Here is a 19,757-nt window from a genome sequence, read left to right on the forward strand (position 1 = left end):
GGACAAAGAACCAAGGCTTTTTATAAAATTTTCTAAGAGTAAATGAGTGAGTTACACTAGTAATGGCTTGTCTCACTGTTCAGGTGATTCCCATTCCCTCATCTGTATTTCTTGCTAATCTACTCTAATTTACAGATGAAAAGAGGAACCATGAAGAAAAAACTAACCTTCTCTCTTCAGGTCTAGCCAAAGACCCATTTTACCCTTTATTTTAACCTCAGCATGTGTGTCCATGTGAGCCTTACCTGCCTCTTTTCATGTATGTTAGTCTGAAAGTCTTCCACAGAATTTTAGGGGCTAATAGCTACCTCTTGATTAAATGTCAGTTCATAGTAATTTACCGTATGTAATTGCCCTGTTGAACTTCTGAAATGAATATATAATGCCATAGTGAGAAATGTGTAGATTTTGCGCTAATTGAAACTGGAAATTTAGACTGTTACATTCAATCTAACCCTTTATAATAATGGTGCCATAATTCCTGTCAGGGACAACACAGTATTCAAGCACTACAGCTGTGATATTCAATTAATCTGTAATATCTGATGCAGATAATTTTATTTTTACTGATTTACCCATCTCTCCTTGTATCTGCATCAGTCATTACATTATTTTACCTTTATTAATCTTTAGATCAGTTGTAAAAATAGTTTAAAATGCAGTGACAGCTTTGGGTCACTTTTCTATTTATTGCAGTATAGATGTGATACAAAAATATCAGTGTTGTAGTAGATACAATGATTTAAGAGCATAGGTAAAACAAGATTTACCAGCAGGTAAATAATTCTTTCAAGTATACCAGCTGGTGTATCTCTAAAAGTTAGCCAAGACCTCAGGCACACAAAGGTTTCTTCAGAGACTGTCACAAGAGGGTTTGCATGTCCCAAAATTTGTCTCCTATTACGGTATTTAAAATACCCCGTTACATACAGCCCTTAGAGATCAACATTGACATGCTCTGACTTCATATCAAAATTTCTATTCATTATGAGCAGAGCTGCTATAAAATTAGAACTAGACTCAAGAAAAATGCGTTATTTCCATACTGGCTCATTTTTGTTGGGGCAAAATTGAAACCTACATTCAGCTGTAGCATGGGCTGTTCTGCTGCCAAGTGGGAAGAAAATGCTTTAAATGTATGTCATGTGCATTTTATTTAAAACAATCTACTCACAGGGTTTTTCACACTTTATATGATTTATATAAAAGCATTGACATAAGAAGAAAGTATAATATTTTTCTTGGGGTTTTTCCCACCCCATAAAATATCGACTTGCTTCAAATAATTTATAGGAATGTATGGTTAGGGGAAAAAAAGACCAGTGGGAGTTTGCCTGGGAAAGAACTGAATGGAAAACGGAGAGAGAATTGGACACAAAAAAATATTAAATAACTATTTTTCTCTCCAGTATGTGCTGCAGCTGAAAGAAAAAAATTTTAACAAAAACCTTAATTTATGGAGTCAAGGAAGTACTGATCAAAACAATTATTGATCCAAGAGGGGCGAATGTCATATATGAGGTTACATTCATCCACTTATGTGAAGATTCTTCCAATGTGATACAAAAAGAATTTGGTAATTGGAAAAAGGAGTACCCTTACACTCAACTTGTATCCTGCAGTTTTTCTTGCTTCTCCCTAACTCTTCCTGTGTGCTTCCAAAGTCCATCCAGATTTGCTTTGTCATCATATTCTTGTTCCAGTAAACTCAAGGACTTGTTAGAATCTCTGTATTTTTATGTATTTTTATGTATTTTTAAATACATAGACAGACCTGTACTGTACCTACTGTACATAAAACCTACATAAAAACTATGTACACTACAGTCAGGATGCTGGTCCAGTTAAAGTTATAAGGCAACCATGGATATGGCTTTTTCCTTAACTCAGAGTTTTGACTGAAATTGTGCAGTATGTTTCTTTCTTTAGCAATGTTTATTTGGTTCTACCCTTCACAATTCTCATTGTAAATTATACTCATGTTATTAATCTCAGCCACAAAGGTTATTTTGCAGGTGATGAGGACTGTGAAAACCTTTTCTCTGAAAAAAAAAAATAATGAGAGAGAGAGAAAGAGAGACTTATTCCAAAGATCTGCTTTAATTTTGCAGGCTATGCAAAAGATTTTACTCTCACATAAATGTGTGCAACTCCTTTGAAATCTTTGTTCTGCAGCAGGGTAGTATTCATCCCAAGCTTCTGGCTATGTTCAAGCTGCAGTGTCTCCAAGATTAGATAATTGCATATTTGCTCTTTGTACAAGCACTACTGCAAAGTCCCCCAAAAATTGCAAGCACTTTGGAAAAGACCTTTCGCAGCTGGGCCTGAAAGGCGAAAATTATACAGTGCTACTGTGTGACATGCTAAACCACAGATTCACAGTGTAGCAAACTGGCAAGGAAGTGTTCTGCTTTTAGGAATGTTCAGTAATGAACTAGGCATGCCTGCAGTGTGGTTGCTTTCATCTATCAAGTAGTGGACCAGTGACCAAAGCTGCTTCATTTAGTCCCATTATTCAAGCACTCGTAATAGCAGGAATGCTCTGATATAGATTTTACTTCTCTTCTTTGTTACACAGCTTTCTGCTTCTTTGTTCTGTAGCTTGAAAATATTTGACTTTAACATGGTACCATTTACTGGCATTTAAAAAGTTTTTTAAACTTTTTTTTTTATCTTGTTATACATTACTGAAAGCAGAACCAGTAAATCCCTGAGTGTTGCTTCAGAAGTGTATGGTTTGTATTTAACATTAGTATTTCAAATCCAACTGAAAAAACTAAAGAAAATAAAGCCTTCAGTGTCAAGTACAAACAATATGATGTGACAGCCATATCCTGGGCTGCATCAAAAGCAGTGTGGCAAGCAGATGGAGGGAGATGATTCTGCCCCTCTAACTGTGCTCTGGTTAGATCCCCCCTGGAGTGCTGGATCGAGCTCTGGGGCCCCAAACATGAGAATGTGAACCTGATGGCGTGGGTCCAGAGGAGGGCTGTGAAGATGATCAGAGGGCTGGAATTGTCTCCTATGAAGACAGGCTGAGAGAGCTGGGGGTGTTCAGCCTGGAGAAGAGAAGGCTCCAAGGAGACCTTATGGTGGCCTTTCAGTATTTAACAGGAGCTTACAAGAAAGATGGGGAAAAATTTTTTTACCGGGGCCTGTAGTTGCAGGACAAAGAACAATGGTCTTAAACTGAGAGAGAGTAGATTTAGATTGAATATTTGAAAGAATTTCTTTACTATGAGGGAGGTGAAGCCCTGGAACAGATTGCCCAGGAATTTTGGATGCCCCATCCCTAGGAGTGTTCAAGATCAGGATGGATGGGCCCTGAGCAATCTGGTCTAGTGGAAGGTGTCCCTGCCCATGGCAGGGTGGTTGGAATTAGGTGATCTTTAAAGGTCCCTTTCAATCCAGACCACTCTGTGATACTTTGATGGTGCTGAGAGACTGACTTAATTTTTATGTTTCTTCAGTTCAATGTTTCTTCATTGTTTCATTACAATGAGATTATTTTAAGTGTGTATCCTTTGAATAGTGATAGAAGATGATGAACTCATTTTCCAGAGTCACAGTGTGATCCACTCTGTTTTGTGTTATGGCTCAAGTAAAAGTGTAATTGCATACCTTGTTGCTTCTTTCACTGCAAATGCACCAAGGTCAATTTTCTTTTAATTCTAATTCCATAACAGCTTAAACTGGTCTATATTGGGCAGATGTGCTGTGTTACTAACTTTCTCCTCCAAACTAAGTAATTCTAACCCTCTGTCCTTTCACCACTGTTTGTATCGCAAGAGCCTGTGGTGCAGAGGCATAAAACCTTGTCCCTCAGCCACTATTTCTGGCTAAAACACAATAATTTTACCAAATTCAGAGAAGTGCAACAAGGTACAGAGTCCTGTAGATGCCAATCTCCAGAACTGCTTGGAATGTGACACTTCTCATATTCCCATTAACACTTTGGGCTAAAATACATGGTTTACACCTTCCTAGGTGACAAAGACTGAAAAAGATAAAACCTAAAATTTTTGAAAGAAATTACATGATCCAGTTTGTGTAAGTATTTCAAACATTGTCTACCAACAAATCCTCTGAAATACTTTACTAGTCTCTTCCTGAAATTTTCTTTGCTTTTACTTGCTTTTAAACACAATGAAACCCCTTGACCAACAACCAAGAGGGGAATTAGGGATTGCTTCCTAAGTACTGAAAAAATAGAGGGTTTTTTGGCTACTAATATGTGGTAGAAATCACCCCTGATGAACAGACATTAGAGGATGCAGAAGGACTATATCCATCCATACCTATGTGTAATACAAATGGGATTTGTGACAATGCTCAGCCAGCTACCTCAGCTCCCCTCCTTAGGTAATGGAAACCTCCCAAGGGCCCCCCAGCCAGGTGCCACTGGCAGCTCCTCTAAATCCTGTAATGCTTTACTATCTTTTATTTCATAAAAAGTTCAACCTTTTCTGAAAATCTTCTGAATTATTTGGCTTTAGAGTCCCAGGTAAATAATTCTCATTCAAAGCACATTTCTTGGCTTTTTTTGTTCTTTCAAAGTACACTTGTCTCTGTTTTATTAGCCAGTCTAAACCCGCCATCTTCAGTTTTCCCTGTAGTGTGTATGATCACATTGGCTGCTCAGATATGCAGTATGGGGGCTTTCAAAGCTTTATGACTAGCTTAAAAATAGACACAAGTTTGTAGCTATTTTCTTTCTATTTTGTTCAGTTTATTGGAAAGGATTTGGTTAAAGGGAAACCTAAGGTATAACAGCCCCTTCTTGTTGACTGGTTTTAAATGGAAAAATGAAGTATCAAGCATTGCAGCTCCCATGTAATCCAAATGAATCAATAAAGTAGATTTATTTGGTCATTTGGTCTGTGTAACTCTGAAATTACCTATTTGCCATGGCTGATAGTTTCAGTTTGTTAACATAGCAAACACTCAGCTCTACAAGACACAGTTCACTGTCTCCACCAGGCAAGCTAATGGAAATTAATGGTGATCTGTTTGAATAAGAACTGAGTAGTCATCACATGGCTTAGTGTTTGGCTGTACAAGACTGCTAAAAGGAGTGAGATAAGCAGCAAATGTCCTAAATGCCTGCAATTTTAATGTAGCAATGCCTTTAGGTGCCTGGCACTTGAAACTGAGAATTTGGAATTTGTATTTCTCAGGAGATTTCCATATGAAAAGTTCAGGAAGTTTAGACAAAATGTCAAGGAATTTTATAAAGGTGAACCATAGGAAGTACAGGAGTAGAAGACATAGATATATCTTCTAACTTGTGTTCCTGGATGCTTGACTGGAGGCTGTAGGGAGGTCCATGTCTCTGCCTGGGAGTGATGGTCACCAGTTTTCTGGTATATTAGAAAGAATTGAGCAGAGTTCACTATTTCCATTGGAAATGCCTGAAGATCCTGGTGCCAGTTAAAACCACCTGAAGACCATTGCAGGTTAACAGCTAAAGAAAATGCTAAGGAAATAGGTGGGTCTGACTCTATTCCCTTCTCACGTGTGGGAATTACACTCAAGGTATTTCCTCTGCCCGACAGGACTACAACTACAGTGCTGGTCTGCACAGGACCTTGGAAGTGTGGTGTACAGCTCATTCCTGGTCCAAAGCAGTAGCCTAAAAATTAGGAACCCAAGGGAAAATGTCCCACTGGGAGTGAGGGGCCAATTTTAATACTTTCCCCAAAACTATCTGTGCATTTGGCTATGCAAACAGACTTGCAACCTCCTCCTTTGATCCAAATACCTTAAATGCTCAGCAGCAAGATCTGCTGGCTTGCTTGTGTCTTGCTTAGATGTGTCTGCCCTGTGTTTCCCAGTCCGGTGTCAATGCAGGCAGAGCAGGTTGGTGCCTTTCTGCGCTGACTGTCAAGGCACCTCCCAGGAGGGTCTGCAAGCCTTATCTAGGTAAGGTGGCACAGACACCTTGGGGTTGGAGGTGGGTACCCAGCTATTCACTCTGAGAAAGCTGCATGTGGTGGAAAGAAAACCCTCTAAGGAACTTGCAGCTGAATGAGGAGGTCACAAGTGAAGTTTCAAAGTGTCTGAGTGTGATCCACACAATGAGAAAGAGATTTTTACATGACACTTCAGTACTTAACAATAACTCTTCAAAGTCTCATTTCAAACACCATTTTAAAAACCATTTGTTCTTCCAAAGATATGTCAGCACTATTGTGAAAGATGGCACTGCAGATTTATCAGAGTAGAATAATTAAAGAAGAAGTTTTTTCCAGTTCTTCCTCCAAAAAGAACTTGGAAGGGAAATGTTGCTCTACTGCCCTCATTTGAATCTTCCCCCTTACATCTTCCTTTTTGACTAAATTTGACTCCCCTGGTTGGCCTTGTCCAAATGGCTGTGCAGGGAGGGTTGCTCCACCTTCTGGGTAACCCAGTGGTAATTGTAGTTGAAGCCCTGTTCAGCATAATACTACATCTGTAGAGATCTGGACAGAGACAAAAGAGATGTCATTACTAAGTAGGATGCTGTGTTCATCTTCAAATAAGCTTCAGGACTAATCCCAAAGTGTCAATGGTATTACTATAATAGCTGAAACAGGAGGAATACCTTAGCACATAATGAGGTATGCTACATTTGCAAAGAAAGAAAGAACAATGTTCTAGTTTAAATAACAGACAGGGATGTTGTATGTAACTATTATAAGCAACAGAGGGTGAAGAATTAATACAATCATGGAAAAGTACTCGGCTTTAGCAATGTGCTCATGATTAATCCCTATATATGGATATTATAAAATTGAAATGCATAAAGCATGCTGTATTATCTTAACATGGAGGGAGGACATTGTTGGACTTACAGAAAAAGGCTAAATAGTATAGGAACAGGAAAATCAGCAAAGCACCTAAAAGACCTGCTTGGGAACATCACCAAATGAAACAAATTTGGGGGTCATTGTAAACTGTATGAAATCCCCATAATAATCATTCTTATATAAGCTCCAGTGATCCCAAGAACTATCAGTACATTATCAGTAATTCCTGTTGTTTATTTTAATAAGCATCATCTCAGGAAAATCTCATGCATACCTTGAAACATCTTGAAAACACCTATGCTTAAAACAGCTTGACATATTGTTTCTCCTTCTTTAATGGTAAAATATGTATTCTATTTAAAAACTGTGTAGCTGAAAACTAATTTCCTGACCTCTTCATAGTGTGGCCCTGTACTGTGGATGTGGAGGTAGCACAAGTCAGGTGGTACCAAGCAGTCAGAAGAAGGTATGGAGAAAATGCTTTCTGTGAGTATTGTCATGGAAGCTCTTGTGTGGTTGAATCATGGTGTCAGTAGGCACCAAGGACCAGACTCATTTCTGATTTCTCCCTGTGTTCCTGATGGCACAGCTCCAGTGCAGCTACAACCTCCATGAGGCTGCTCTAGCCTTCCTTCAGCTGCAAGCCAGCTGCCTATGGGCATTAGTGTCAGTTGGTGTTAAAAAGTGATAGTTCTAGCACAAAAGACCCCAAAATATGGTCCGTGGAGTGTACTGCTACGCAGTTTGAGCGTCATGTCACACCTGAACCTGGATTGCTGGAGATGGGGACAGAGCCGTGGAGATGCTGGTCTGTTCCTCTGTCCCAAAGCTGACAGGGTCCATCTCTTCGGGTTCCCCTTTGTGTGAGTCTTTTTTCCTCCCTCTTGTTTCTGCCCTGCCCATTGACCAACACTTTGCATCTGCGTGTACCTTCCAATGTCAATGAGATCATCATCCTTGATCCAGTAGTGATGCTAACCCAAGTGTGCTGTACTGTTATGGGCCAGTCTTATGGCAAAAGTAGAGAAAAGCCACTTCTTTGTCAGGGACTTTATAGTTTGATTGTTAAAATATTGTCGTTCAGCAATTATTGAAATTGTTGTCCCTGGAAAAGACTCCTGTGAAAGAGAAAGAAAAAAAGGTGCTGGATTTTGTCTGGCATGTCAGCCATTCCTGTGGTTAGAGTTGGCTAGAAGAAGAAAGACTAGAAATAACAAGACTATATAAGATTTAGCTTGGGAAATAATTCTTACTCATTTACTCATATGTAGTATCATATGGCACAATCATCACAGTTAACAGGGGGAAAATAATGTGTTAAATACTCTACAGATGGCTTTTTATTTTAGTTGGAAAGACAGGAGAAAGAAGCAGTTTAAATAGCTCTTTCAGTACATAATAACAAATGTTCACAAAACCCCATGAGGATAAGATTTAGCTGTATCTACAGCTGTAACCCAACATAGTGCTGCAAGCACTGCCATCACAAAGTGCAGGAAAAGCAGACGTATCACAGGCACCTTCAATTGATACTGGTTTTGTTTATGCTTTCTAGGTTGCAATATTGTGCCAAAATCTGTGCCATTTGTGGAAAGCATTTTGTATTTTAAAGCTGTTGACAGTTTGTAAGGCAAAGTCCTTCTTTTGCCTACTTTATACCAAATCCCTATAGATGCAGCAGAGGTGATGAGGCTAGCAAGAATAGAGGCACCCACCAGACTGGCTTTACACCACACTCCAGAGACTTTGCAGTTCAGTGAGTAACTCCATGAACACTGTATTCATGCTTGTACATCTGCTCACTGCACAGCTGACCAAGAGCCATTGTTTATATACTCTTCATTAATTTTTTGGCAGTTTGAACCAATACACGCTGCAGTGAATAGCCTGGAGAATACGCAGACAATTCCAGGCATTTTGCTCTCTGATTTAGCTGTCCAATTTTTGCTTCAATTGAGTTGTCTACCATTGATGATCAAACGCAAGTTTGTGGCTGACAGCGTAATTGCATATTATTTCTGTGTCATTTACATGTCACGTTACCACTGGCACAAGAATAGTTCTGGCAAGATTCAAACAGTAATAAGGCTGCTTCTTATTAGAGGCAAAACCTCTGAACCCTCTTTTCTATCACTTTGTGGTTTATGTAATCTCAGTGACATGACTGCAACAATCCTATTGGATCGCTTGTGTTATGTTGAACTGGAAGTGCCACACCTTTATTACATTTTGAGATTACAGATTTCTGTGTTAGATGAGGACAATGTTTCCTTTGCCCTCTGAAAATGAGTGACCTTCCAAATCATTTAAAGATGAGAAAAGCTGTTGCTGAGAAAAATGTTACACAAGTGATTGTGTTGTTCACTATATGTCAAGTAGACTAAGCATCCAAGTTGGTGCACCTTTTTCCCATTAAATTTTTGGGTTTCAGATGTGTAGAGTGCTCACAGGATTGTTTACCCAGGTAAAAAACACCTTACTCCTAGTTTTTCAGCTGTCTGAAAAATGAAGATGTGTGAGTGCCCACTGTGTTACTGTGACAGGTGATCTCAACCACATGTTGTTTGTTGTTCAGCCCAAGCACCACTAGTGGCCTGTGGGATATCAGAAGACATGACGTGTTTTAACAAAAACTGTGACTTAAAATAATGTGTTAATGCAAAAGTCTTTGCTTGCTTGAACCTCCTACAACTGTGAAGCAATATGATTATATCTGGTGGCCCCTGGATATTTTTCCCAGAAAGGCCAGGTGGGTGTTGATTTAGGAAAAAGATAGAAAAGCACAAAAGCTACCAATCCAGTTCCCTTCAAGCCTGTGGTGTCGTGTCCATGCTCCGCTTCTCCAGTACTTTGTGCTGAAGCAGTAATTTTCAGCAGCCTGAGGGCCACTGCTGTGGTGTCTATATGGAGACCAGCCAAACTGGCTGCATTAGGGAGCGTGTAATCCCACGGTATTGTTCCCAGTTTCTCTCTCTTTTCCTACCACACCTGCTTCATCTAGCTAGAGGTTACCCAACCTCTCTCTTTCTCTAGTCCCATAAAATATACCTTTAGAGCTACCATTCCGCTTATCAGCAAACTGGACCCGGGTTTTGTAGGTCATGTTTAAAATATCCAGATTCTTCATAGGTCTGCAGCCCTATGTGTAGGTTAGAAGCACCTGAATCAGGATAACCGAGGTAGCCTCAGCTGGCAAAGATGAGGCTACCCAGAGTTGCTGCTGGTGACAGAGTAACATGGATCTGTACCCCACATCATCTGTACTCACCACCAGAGGTCCACAGAGGAGACTAAATTAAAAGCGTACCAACCTCCACTTAGATAAAACATGAGCACAGATAAGGCTGGGGGTGCGCATACACACACACAGATGGTCCACTGTAAGTCTAAAAAGATGTTCCTCTGCAAAGACAAGGAATTTATCATAGCAGCTAAAGTCCAATACTGCTTTTGTTCTTGTTGTTTAATTCCCAGAAGCGTCAGCTACAACGTGTCTCTCCAGGAAGACTCCACAATGAGAAAAACAACCCAGAGTTGCTTCTTACTGATCATCCTTCTAATTGTAAGTATGAAAAACAGAAGTGCTCATAACACTTGCCAAATTCAAACTTGTAGTGATGTTCAGAAAAATGAGTACTGAGTTGTATTTGTTATACTGCACAGGTGAAGGAATGAGTTACCTTCCTGATAAATTTCAAAATAAGTTTAATAAAGTTTCTAAATAAGTTATCTCATAGAAGTTCAGACTTGAAATCATTGTTTTCTGGTGAGACAGAACTGCAAGTCTGAAGAAGGTTGTGCGTATGGCTTTCCATTTCTATGTTTTACAAGCTACAACATAGCAGTGACATGGAAACTTAAGTGTTTGAAAACTTCCTTAATGATGTTGTGTGAGACAAACTACAACTTCCATGTTGTAGAGACAGGTCTAGGAGACATGTTGGGTAACACTAGCAACTGCAGTCTCTGGATTGTTTATTGGATTGTGTACCTCACAGAATCACATGATATGCTGAGTATTCTGGTATTTGTGACTGCTTGTGGCTGTGCTACGTATCCTGCAAGGCTGCACGTGGCAATGCACTGGCTAGGAAAGCACCCATGGTCAGAGATGTCTATAACAAAGAGCCTGAGAGAAACCAGCTTCCCTCTGGGTTTGAATCCCAGCTGTTCTGCACAGCTTGACAGGGGCCTTGACATAAAAGCAATTCTTCCTGTAACAAGCCAATGCCAAATAAAGAAACAGTTTGAGTTTATATTTCTTCCCAGTCAAGTGACAGGACTGTAAATATTCTGATAATTAAAATTGCCAACAGCATTTCTGAGCACCTGAGGTGCTTTAACCTACAGCATGGATTTGTAGGTCAACCCAGAAGAACTGGGCTAATCCTTGCTGTGTTGTCCTCAAATCTTTCAAATCTCTCACCCATGTAGCATGTATGCAACGTTAGTTCTGTGCGCATTCCTGCAGTACTCCTGGGCTAGGATTTCTTTAAAAAATTCTTCAGTGAGATCTGCATCCCCCTTTTTTTAAATATCTTTGCACCAGACGGCTCTTCAGCTTCTGACTTCAATGGATAACTTAAGCACAAGTTTCCTTCATTTTCACTCTTCCAATCTCAGTGTGCCTTCTTTTCCCACTGCAGTGGGCATGCTATGGCTTACTTCAATACCTCTTAGATTAATTTACTTTTTGATAGGGGAGAAGTCACGGTCATAGAAATAGACCATGAACAAGCTCTGTTTCCTTGATGACACTTACCAGAACACTGCTGTTAGATAGATCAAATATGAAAAGTATTTGCCACCAGTCATTTTCCCGAAGATTTCCGCACCTGTAGCTGATAGGACACATTCATTTTCTACATTTTATTTGTAGTCTGTAATGAATGAAGAGTGTCTTTCTCTTCCATAGAGACTGTTCCCACTTCGTTGGTTCTTCTATTCACTGCTTGGTTCCAAGACCTGTGAGACATGTCAGCTGCTGTCTGAGGTTGAGGAAGACATAATAATTAAAGTGATTTTTTGACGCAGGGTTAAACTTCCACCCCTGTTCTCTACTCACCCCACAAACCATCCTCCAGATCTTTATTCTTTGATGGCTTTGATGGTTTTCATTCATCTTCTCATCTGTGTCCTGCAACTCCCAGTTGGTCACTGCAAGCTGTTGCAAAGCAACACAACCTGTTGGGGTCCTTGTGTTTTTCCTCTGGGCTCCAGTCTCTCTGTTTGTGCCATTTGTCCACCTGCAGTGATCACCACTATTGAGTAGGGCATACTTTTACCTGAAATCTCCTTTCTTAGGGTAGCTGTGATTCTCTAATACACTCTTAGTGTTGGAGCACTCCGTGTCCTATATACAGTGTTAGTACTTTGCAGAAGACTTCCTTGGATTCTTCTCATATCTCTCCTTGAATGTTTTGTCATAGACCTTAGTTACTTGATGTGCACAGACACCCCCTCCCCACCATCTCCTTTAGACTTGTCACCATGGGGTTTTGGTACCTTCTGATACAAACCATCTCTCTTATGTATGTCATTTTTTGTGTAGAATGAATAGCACTTCTGTGTACAGGTCTATAATGATTCGCTTTTACCAAACAAAAACTGAAGCAACAGTTGTTCCAAAATCTAATTTAGAAATAGAACTAACTATTATCTTCCTCTATGATGGATTCCCTTGCTTTTGGATGCAGGATAATGCATCACCAGATAGTTCTCTATGCTTCCAAGGGAATATCATTAGAAAATTTAACTGTTCATTATGTCTTAGTTCACTTTATGCCTGTTGCTCTCTAGTTTTTGGCAATTATTGAAAGCCACAGAATGTGACTGAGATTTATTTCCTTAAACACATGAGCCCCTCTGTGCTGGAGCAATTAGTTGATCTCCTCAATGCACATTTTTCTTCACAAGAAAGATGGAGCATCAGCACAGTGTGCCCAGCAGCATCGAACTGCAGAGAATGAGGAAGACGAAGTAGGTTTGGGTCTCTTTCCAGTGTGACCAATCAATTTTGCAGGACATTGAGGGAAGAGATTTGTATTCTCTTCATTATTTTGTCAAATAAGAACTGTCATTTAGTGCCTACAAATGATAGTTTGTTCTTACTCTGGAAATGAGGATTGGTGGAGAAAATTTTCTCACATATTCTGTTTTTGTGTCTGGAGCCATCCACAAAGTGCACAGTAAGGACTAAACGGATGCTGCAGCTGAAGGACACACTATTTTCAATTAGGTCAATTAGACCAAGATTGTATTTTAAAATAAATTCATTTTGAGTAAAAAACAAATTGTGCAAGTTCATTAGATCTGAATCTGTCAAATTGTTTCCAAGCCTCAGTCACAAAGCTATACAGAGTCAGGTGCTTCTTCCCAACTCCTGTTAAGTCTTGGCAATAATTCCCATTCACAAAACATTGAAAATTAATTATATGAAAACCTAAGTGTAATTTTCAGTAACTGCACAAATTGGTGTTTTTTGGAATACAGTTGTGGCATGGCAAATTCAAATCTCCAGAACCCATTAGTGAAGCACTTGCCACACGTTTGATCCTCACATGGGGTGGTGGGGTCATGTGCTTCCCTGGCCTCCTGCCACTTGCCCAGCTCCACAGCTCTCACCACCAGTCTCTAAAACCCGTTTCTGTGCAGGTACTGTAAGAACAAGCCTTTTCCTGCTTAGACAGCAACTCTTCCAGCATCTGGTCCAGAGCAGGTCCTACTCTCCAGTGAGCCAGAAGAGCTGATGATGATCTGTCACAGCCTCCTTCATCTTCCTTCATCAGAACTTGCTTGCTGTCTGGCACCACTGGGAGCCCAGGGGCTTCCCCAGCCTTGGATGATGAGATCCTTCTGGGTCTTATCACCTGAGACCATGCCTTTGGAAGCTGTTGATGTGAGTTAGTATTTCCCTGTGTAACCATGGGTTGCTTCAAGCTGTAAGTACACTGGCAAGTTCTGAAGCTGTTCTCACACAAGGAAAACTCTGGAAAGCAATCTGCTGGTATTTTAAGGTGAAGAGAATTAGTGTGAGAATTTGAGACTCAAGCTGCTCAGTTTCCTGAGAAAGGAATGCTGTATTCTGCTCTATTCACCCAGTTTCAGGGGTGATCAGCAAATTTTGACTACATCTTTGCTTATTTAAAAAATAAGGCTGTTGCTATGCAGCTGATTGCCCTAAAGAGGCCTCTTGCAAGATGATAATCAGGGCTGCAAGCAAAAATCTGTTAAATATTCTGCAGCCTTTCTGTAAGCCCACAGCTTGCATCGGGATAAACTGCAAGTAAAGCTTCCTCATGTGAGCAAATCCTGCAGCAATGGCAAAGGACTGTAAGATTTGTGAGCTGCTTTTCATTACAACTGCCTTATCTTCATTTACTGTGACTGCTAATCTTGTGCTTGTTTAAACAGCTGCCAAAATCCGCCGTGTTAGTTGTATAGGGTGCCACCGAGATAATTACCATCCTGCTCCAACATAGTAGAGTACGAGAAAATTTTAACATTCAATGGTTAAGTAAAGCAAGTCATGTTGTGGTATTTCCCCAAAGAAATTGTCTGCTGTTTCCTAGCACATTTGTGATGGATAGAAATTATTATATTTGCTGAGTACCATACACTAATGACTTTCCCAAGGCATCACAGTTGTTTTCTTCTCTGTCCTAACACTAGCAGCTGTGAAGAGCAGTTCAAACATTGTCAAAGTATGAGAGAGGCTCTGCCACCAGTCTAAATCATGCTGAGCTCTCTCTCGAAGATGTGATGTAGTAAAGAACAGGAGCTTAGTGATCCACAAAGTGGTGACTACACATAGCAGTTCTAAAAGAACTGTACATTTGAGCTATTGAAATCAATATCAAACAGTTGGAGCATACAGAATTTGAGCTATATTTTGACTGAACTCAACAATAAATGTTACTAAATTACTGTATTTAGTGGAAGGAGGAAAAAAGCAAAAGTAAAGAAAACTACAAATATCTTCTTTTCCTAAATGTCATGTATTGTTACAGTTAGTGTCCTGCAAGCTCCTTGATGGCAGAAGAAAAATATTTGGGGTTACTTGTTCATCATATGCAATATTTTGTGGGGAAAAAATGAAGGAATTTTATGCTTGCTTTATCTGGATTCTCCCTTGTAGAAATGGGCACAGTGTTGCAGAGGTTAATAGTAGTTGTCTGTCTTACAGAAACAAGGACACTATCTGTTCGTTCCTGTATAATTTAATAATGAAGCCAAGTTGCTTTCTCTAGATTCTTTTATTAATTCTAGGTATAAAGTGAACTTCAGCATTATTTTTCTCCTTGTAATGATAATTTGTTTTCTTATAACAGTCATTTGTCACGTGGTGGCTTGGTGGTCGTATGTATGACGTCATTTACTTGGACTTTTAGGAGTGACATCATATGTACGGCTGCTAAACTGCTGCATGGGACATCACTTAAACAATTTTCTTCTGAAGAAATGATACCAATCATTTTCAGGCAATGAGCACATCAATTATTAAGTTGTGAATTATTTGTTTCTCTTTAATAAAGAATATTTATAAATGAATGAGGCATTCCTTTACTGTATCAACATCTCAACATCATTTATATTTCCACCTAAAATAACGGATGATGGATGGATGGATGGATGGATGGATGGATGGATGGACGGATGGGAAAGCTTTTTAATATGCAGTAATGGACTCTGAACATTCAAAATCTGTTCAATGCTGTAGGTAGTTACCAAGTCAAAATTACTTACTCTTGGCTTTTTTATGGTGAAAACATGCGTTTTAAATCTTAATTCCTAAAATGCATAGATATAACAATTAAAATATAGTAGCAGAGGTGATTCCAATCATTAATTCCCTGAGAGCAGATACAAACATAGACACACAGATTCATGGTACACTCCCAGCCTCTCCCAATAACATGGTACACACTAAGCTTTCCCTCCCATGTAATTATGCCCAAAATCCTGCTACTTCTGATAAGAGAATAATGACCCAGAGATGTCTTTCTGACCCATTTGCCCTTTTCTGACCCCTATGATAAGGAGTGCAGGAAGACTAAAACAAATAACAGCATCTCACATGACAAACTGTAGCAAGATTTTTGTCTGACTTAACTGCAGGAATATAAGGCTGGATCATCAGCCCACTGAACTGACTTTAAGAGGTCAGGCTTTAGGCTCTGGGTCCTAGAGTGGTGTCTCTTACTCATGGTAGAAAAAACAGCATTTCAAACAGGGATGTGGCTTCTCAACCTCCAGCAAACCACCAAATTAATATTTCATTAATCTGCTGAAATGGAAATCTGTTCTTAAGGTAGAAAAAATGGTGTTCAAGCTTCCAAGGCCAGCTCTAGGCAAACAGAAATGAGGAGTAGCAATCAATGGGAAGAGCACATTTAAAGGGCATATTGCAGATGAACAATACCAGTAACATACCTATGTATGACCCCTTAATTTGATTTCCCACACAAGCTATTCAATTTCATAAAAAGTACCTGGAAAGATATTTGGACAATTAACTTTGAAAATCTGTAAATTTAATGTTATTATTCAAATTTTTATCCAAGCTTCAGTTTTTCTGTAGGCCATTAAGTGATTTCCACTGATGAAGTAAGTCCCATTGAGCTTTAGTGACACGTCATCCATATTTTTAATCTTTCTGAGTGAATTCCTGTCCTAAATGTAGGCAGTAGAAATTTTGCTGGCAATTTCACCTGGGCCATGATTGCCTTGCACAGAGGCAGTAGAATGGGTCTCCTGGTTACATGGTTGAGCACTTTTTAATAATTCTGTGCACAATCCAAGACATTTAGTCTATCCACCACCACAGGTACTCTTTGCCTTCAAGTATCAAAATATTTGCGTTAAACTGTACCCAATAAGAGCTGACTTCATCAGGAATTATGCACAAGTCTCTTAAACTGACCTTTAAGAGTAGGCAGTCTTTGGTGTCTGAATTGTGTCTTACCCCCCCCAAAATTATCACCCCACACATAGCTGCGTTCCCAAACTGGCACAGAGAAACAGAGAAATTGTCAAGAACAGAGGCAATGCCACAGAAGTTCTCCTAGCTTTCTTTGATGATACTGATATTCCTCTCTTTAATATAAACAGCTTGGAACTGAGGTATTATTCAAAATAAAAATGGGGAAAATTAGCATAGAGTATCTATTAATCACTTCAAGAAAGCAGAGCCTGAGACGGTACATGGACGTGAAGGGCTAAGATAAAAATGAGAGTGTCCGAAGAACCTCATCTGCACTTTCCTACACTACATGCTGGATTCAGGATATTGCTTGGCTGGTTTTTAAAATGATTCTCATGAACTCCAGCTACTCACTTTAATCTTTTTATAAGTAAGGGATCTGTGATGTTTCGCTTCACTTCTGTATTTCCTGTTCTGGCTTTCTAGATACTTAATTTTTCACTTGGATGGCCAGATGAAGTGTTCCAAATGGCTTCATTGTCCAAGTATATATTTGTTTGGGGGGTAAACATACACATAAAATTTATTTCTGCCAGAAAATATCTTCCTTTTTATTCCTCCTATTTTATTTCAAGCACCTGTTTAAGTGCAACAAGATTAACTGCCTCCAGGTCTTCCAGCTAGCAGTTGTATACATTTGAAAATGAAAATGTTTGTGTCAAAAGAGATTAGATTAAATTAAGAAAATATAATTAATTAGATATATGAGTATATATCCTGACATGGTTTGTATCAGGATAAAAGTAATGGCTTTTTTTTTTTCCAACCAAGTCAAACACTGTGGTTTCACTGTGTATTTTACCAAGGTGTTTTAGTGTGCAAATGGGGAAAAAAAGTAATGTATTTATGCAATACAGTTGCCTGTGATGTGCAATTTAAAAAAGGGGAGGAAAAGTGTAAGAAGTAAGCTGATATTTGAATTTTCAAACCTGTTATGTTTTCAATTTGCGCATCTACAAGTGCTTGCTTAAAGATCTGTGTACTGGCATTTGCTGCTAAAATGGTAAAGTTTGCATATTTACGACAGTCCTAGATTTTGAAGCCTGCAAATGAGTCTGTATGTGTTGGTGATGGCTTTAGTACTGTTTAGTATAGGGGAAGATAGAGGGTCATGCAAGGAAAGTGCCACAGCAATGTTCTTTTTCTTGGGAAAGCAGAGGAACTAACTTTGCCTGTCACCTTCATGCAGAGAAGTTTCCTGATATAGGATTGAGGCAGAACAGAACTAACTAAAGCTCCACACTCTCATTTCCACTCACAGACCTGAGTTGTACAACTGACGGATGGATGGATGGCAAAAAACCATGACTGACTTTGCCTTCCAGAGGCAATGATCCTTCCCTTTAAACTGCAGATGGTTCAGAATGGGAGAATTCAGAAGATGCCACTAGATTGAAGAGGACTCTGTTATTCAGACTCAAATGTAGGGACTCAAATTTAGGTACTTAACTAGGAACTAAGGCCAGATATTGAGGTTTAAACTCTCTGCCCATTGTTTCTATGACCTTAGCAGTTGAAGAAGTTCGAAGCAGGTGGCATAAAACATGAAATAATCAGTTCCCAGGCTGTGGCACTGAGGTATTTTGTCTGCAGTCAGGAAAAAAATGGGCACAAGTGAGCAGAAATACATGGGTGTAATTTTTGGAAGATACAAAATTATTTTGCAGATGCTAAACTGAATAAAAAAATTTTGAAGACTTTATCAAGTATTTAATGGTCCTCTCTTTGCCAAGAAAAAGGGCTTGGTTAAAATCTTGTGGTTTTAATGAGGTAAACTAATAAAATTCAGCATTTACTTTGCAAGCAGTACAAGGCCCATCATAATACTAAACAGGTGCAAATAAAAGGCCTTTGAAGAATGCAAAATATATTTCTGGTCCCCACTTTTTTTTTTTTTTTTAATTTTATCCTCCTGTTTTATTCAGTTGTACTAACAGCTTTTCCTTTCTGTACAGAGAATTGTTCCAAGTCTTTCTTCTACTGTAAATTATACTGATCCTACATTAGAGCCTGTAGTAACAGAAAATTCAGTCATACGACAGAAGATAATAGATTCACAGTTCAAATGCTATGAGAGGATGAACAGAGCTCCTCCATACAAGAAAAAAGGTAAAAAGGATTTAAAAAAAAAATCTGTCTGTATTTTGCCATGCTTGGTTATAGAACTATAAAGAAACGTTTTCTTCTGTATGCTAACCCATACTCTTCCTCAGGGTGCACTTTCCTTCCCACAAACAGTAGTCAAAGTCACACTTACATCCTCCTAAGTGCAAAGAAATAAAAAAGCCCGGAAGGAGCCCAGGGAATGAACAATGCTTCCTTCCTCCATTATCCACGTTTCTTGGTCAGTGCTTTGCTGCTTGAATGTCTCTTGTTCTTGCTTAGAGAATGGCATTCTCCAGAACCTCTCACAAGCTCACACAAAGACCTGACTGTGAATGGGGAATCTCTTAAATATAAATGTTGTTCTGTTTGCTTTACTCTCTGTTTCAATTTTTTGTCATTTGTGTATTGTCTGCTGGTTGTCATGCTCTGTACCAACACAGAAGTTCCAGACATTCCATATTCAACAGTAACACTAGCAAAAATAGGTTTATAAGGCACTGAGCACTCATCTTTACTAAATATAAGGCATATGTGAAGGGTGATAAAAAGAGAAATGACAAAAAACAGTGGTGCTACAGTTACATAGTATAAAGCAGGATTTCTGTTTGGGACTCAGTGTTCTGGTCACTTTTTCTTATAGAAGATATAGAAGATATGAGGAGGCTAGAGAAAAAAATAACAGAGGAGTTGTGAAGACTCATGCAAGTAAAGAACAGAGATATTGAGGACATAGTTTAAAGAGAAAACACATGAAAAAAACCCCCCTAATAAAAACACGCATATATATATACACATACATGGTGTATATATGTGTGTGTGTGTGTATATGTATATATACATATATCCATATATATATATATATATATGTAAGTATACATATA

The 19,757-nt window shown here is 39.1% G+C and overlaps 1 protein-coding gene across 1 annotated transcript in view; it reads left to right on the top strand.

The window, feature by feature from the left end:
• The window catches only part of CALCR (calcitonin receptor), a 122,114-nt gene that overhangs the window by 44,912 nt on the left and 57,445 nt on the right, over nucleotides 1–19,757 (top strand). The window contains exons 2-3 of the mRNA XM_008921194.3: nucleotides 10,263–10,350; nucleotides 18,726–18,879. Of these exons, the coding sequence (XP_008919442.1) occupies nucleotides 10,303–10,350; nucleotides 18,726–18,879 (202 nt within the window). The 5' untranslated portion in view covers nucleotides 10,263–10,302. The remainder of the gene's footprint in view (nucleotides 1–10,262; nucleotides 10,351–18,725; nucleotides 18,880–19,757) is intronic.

Source organism: Manacus vitellinus, unplaced genomic scaffold, assembly GCF_001715985.3.
Source record: "Manacus vitellinus isolate BGI_N305 unplaced genomic scaffold, ASM171598v3 scaffold_3_pilon, whole genome shotgun sequence".
NCBI classification, from domain to species: domain Eukaryota; kingdom Metazoa; phylum Chordata; class Aves; order Passeriformes; family Pipridae; genus Manacus; species Manacus vitellinus.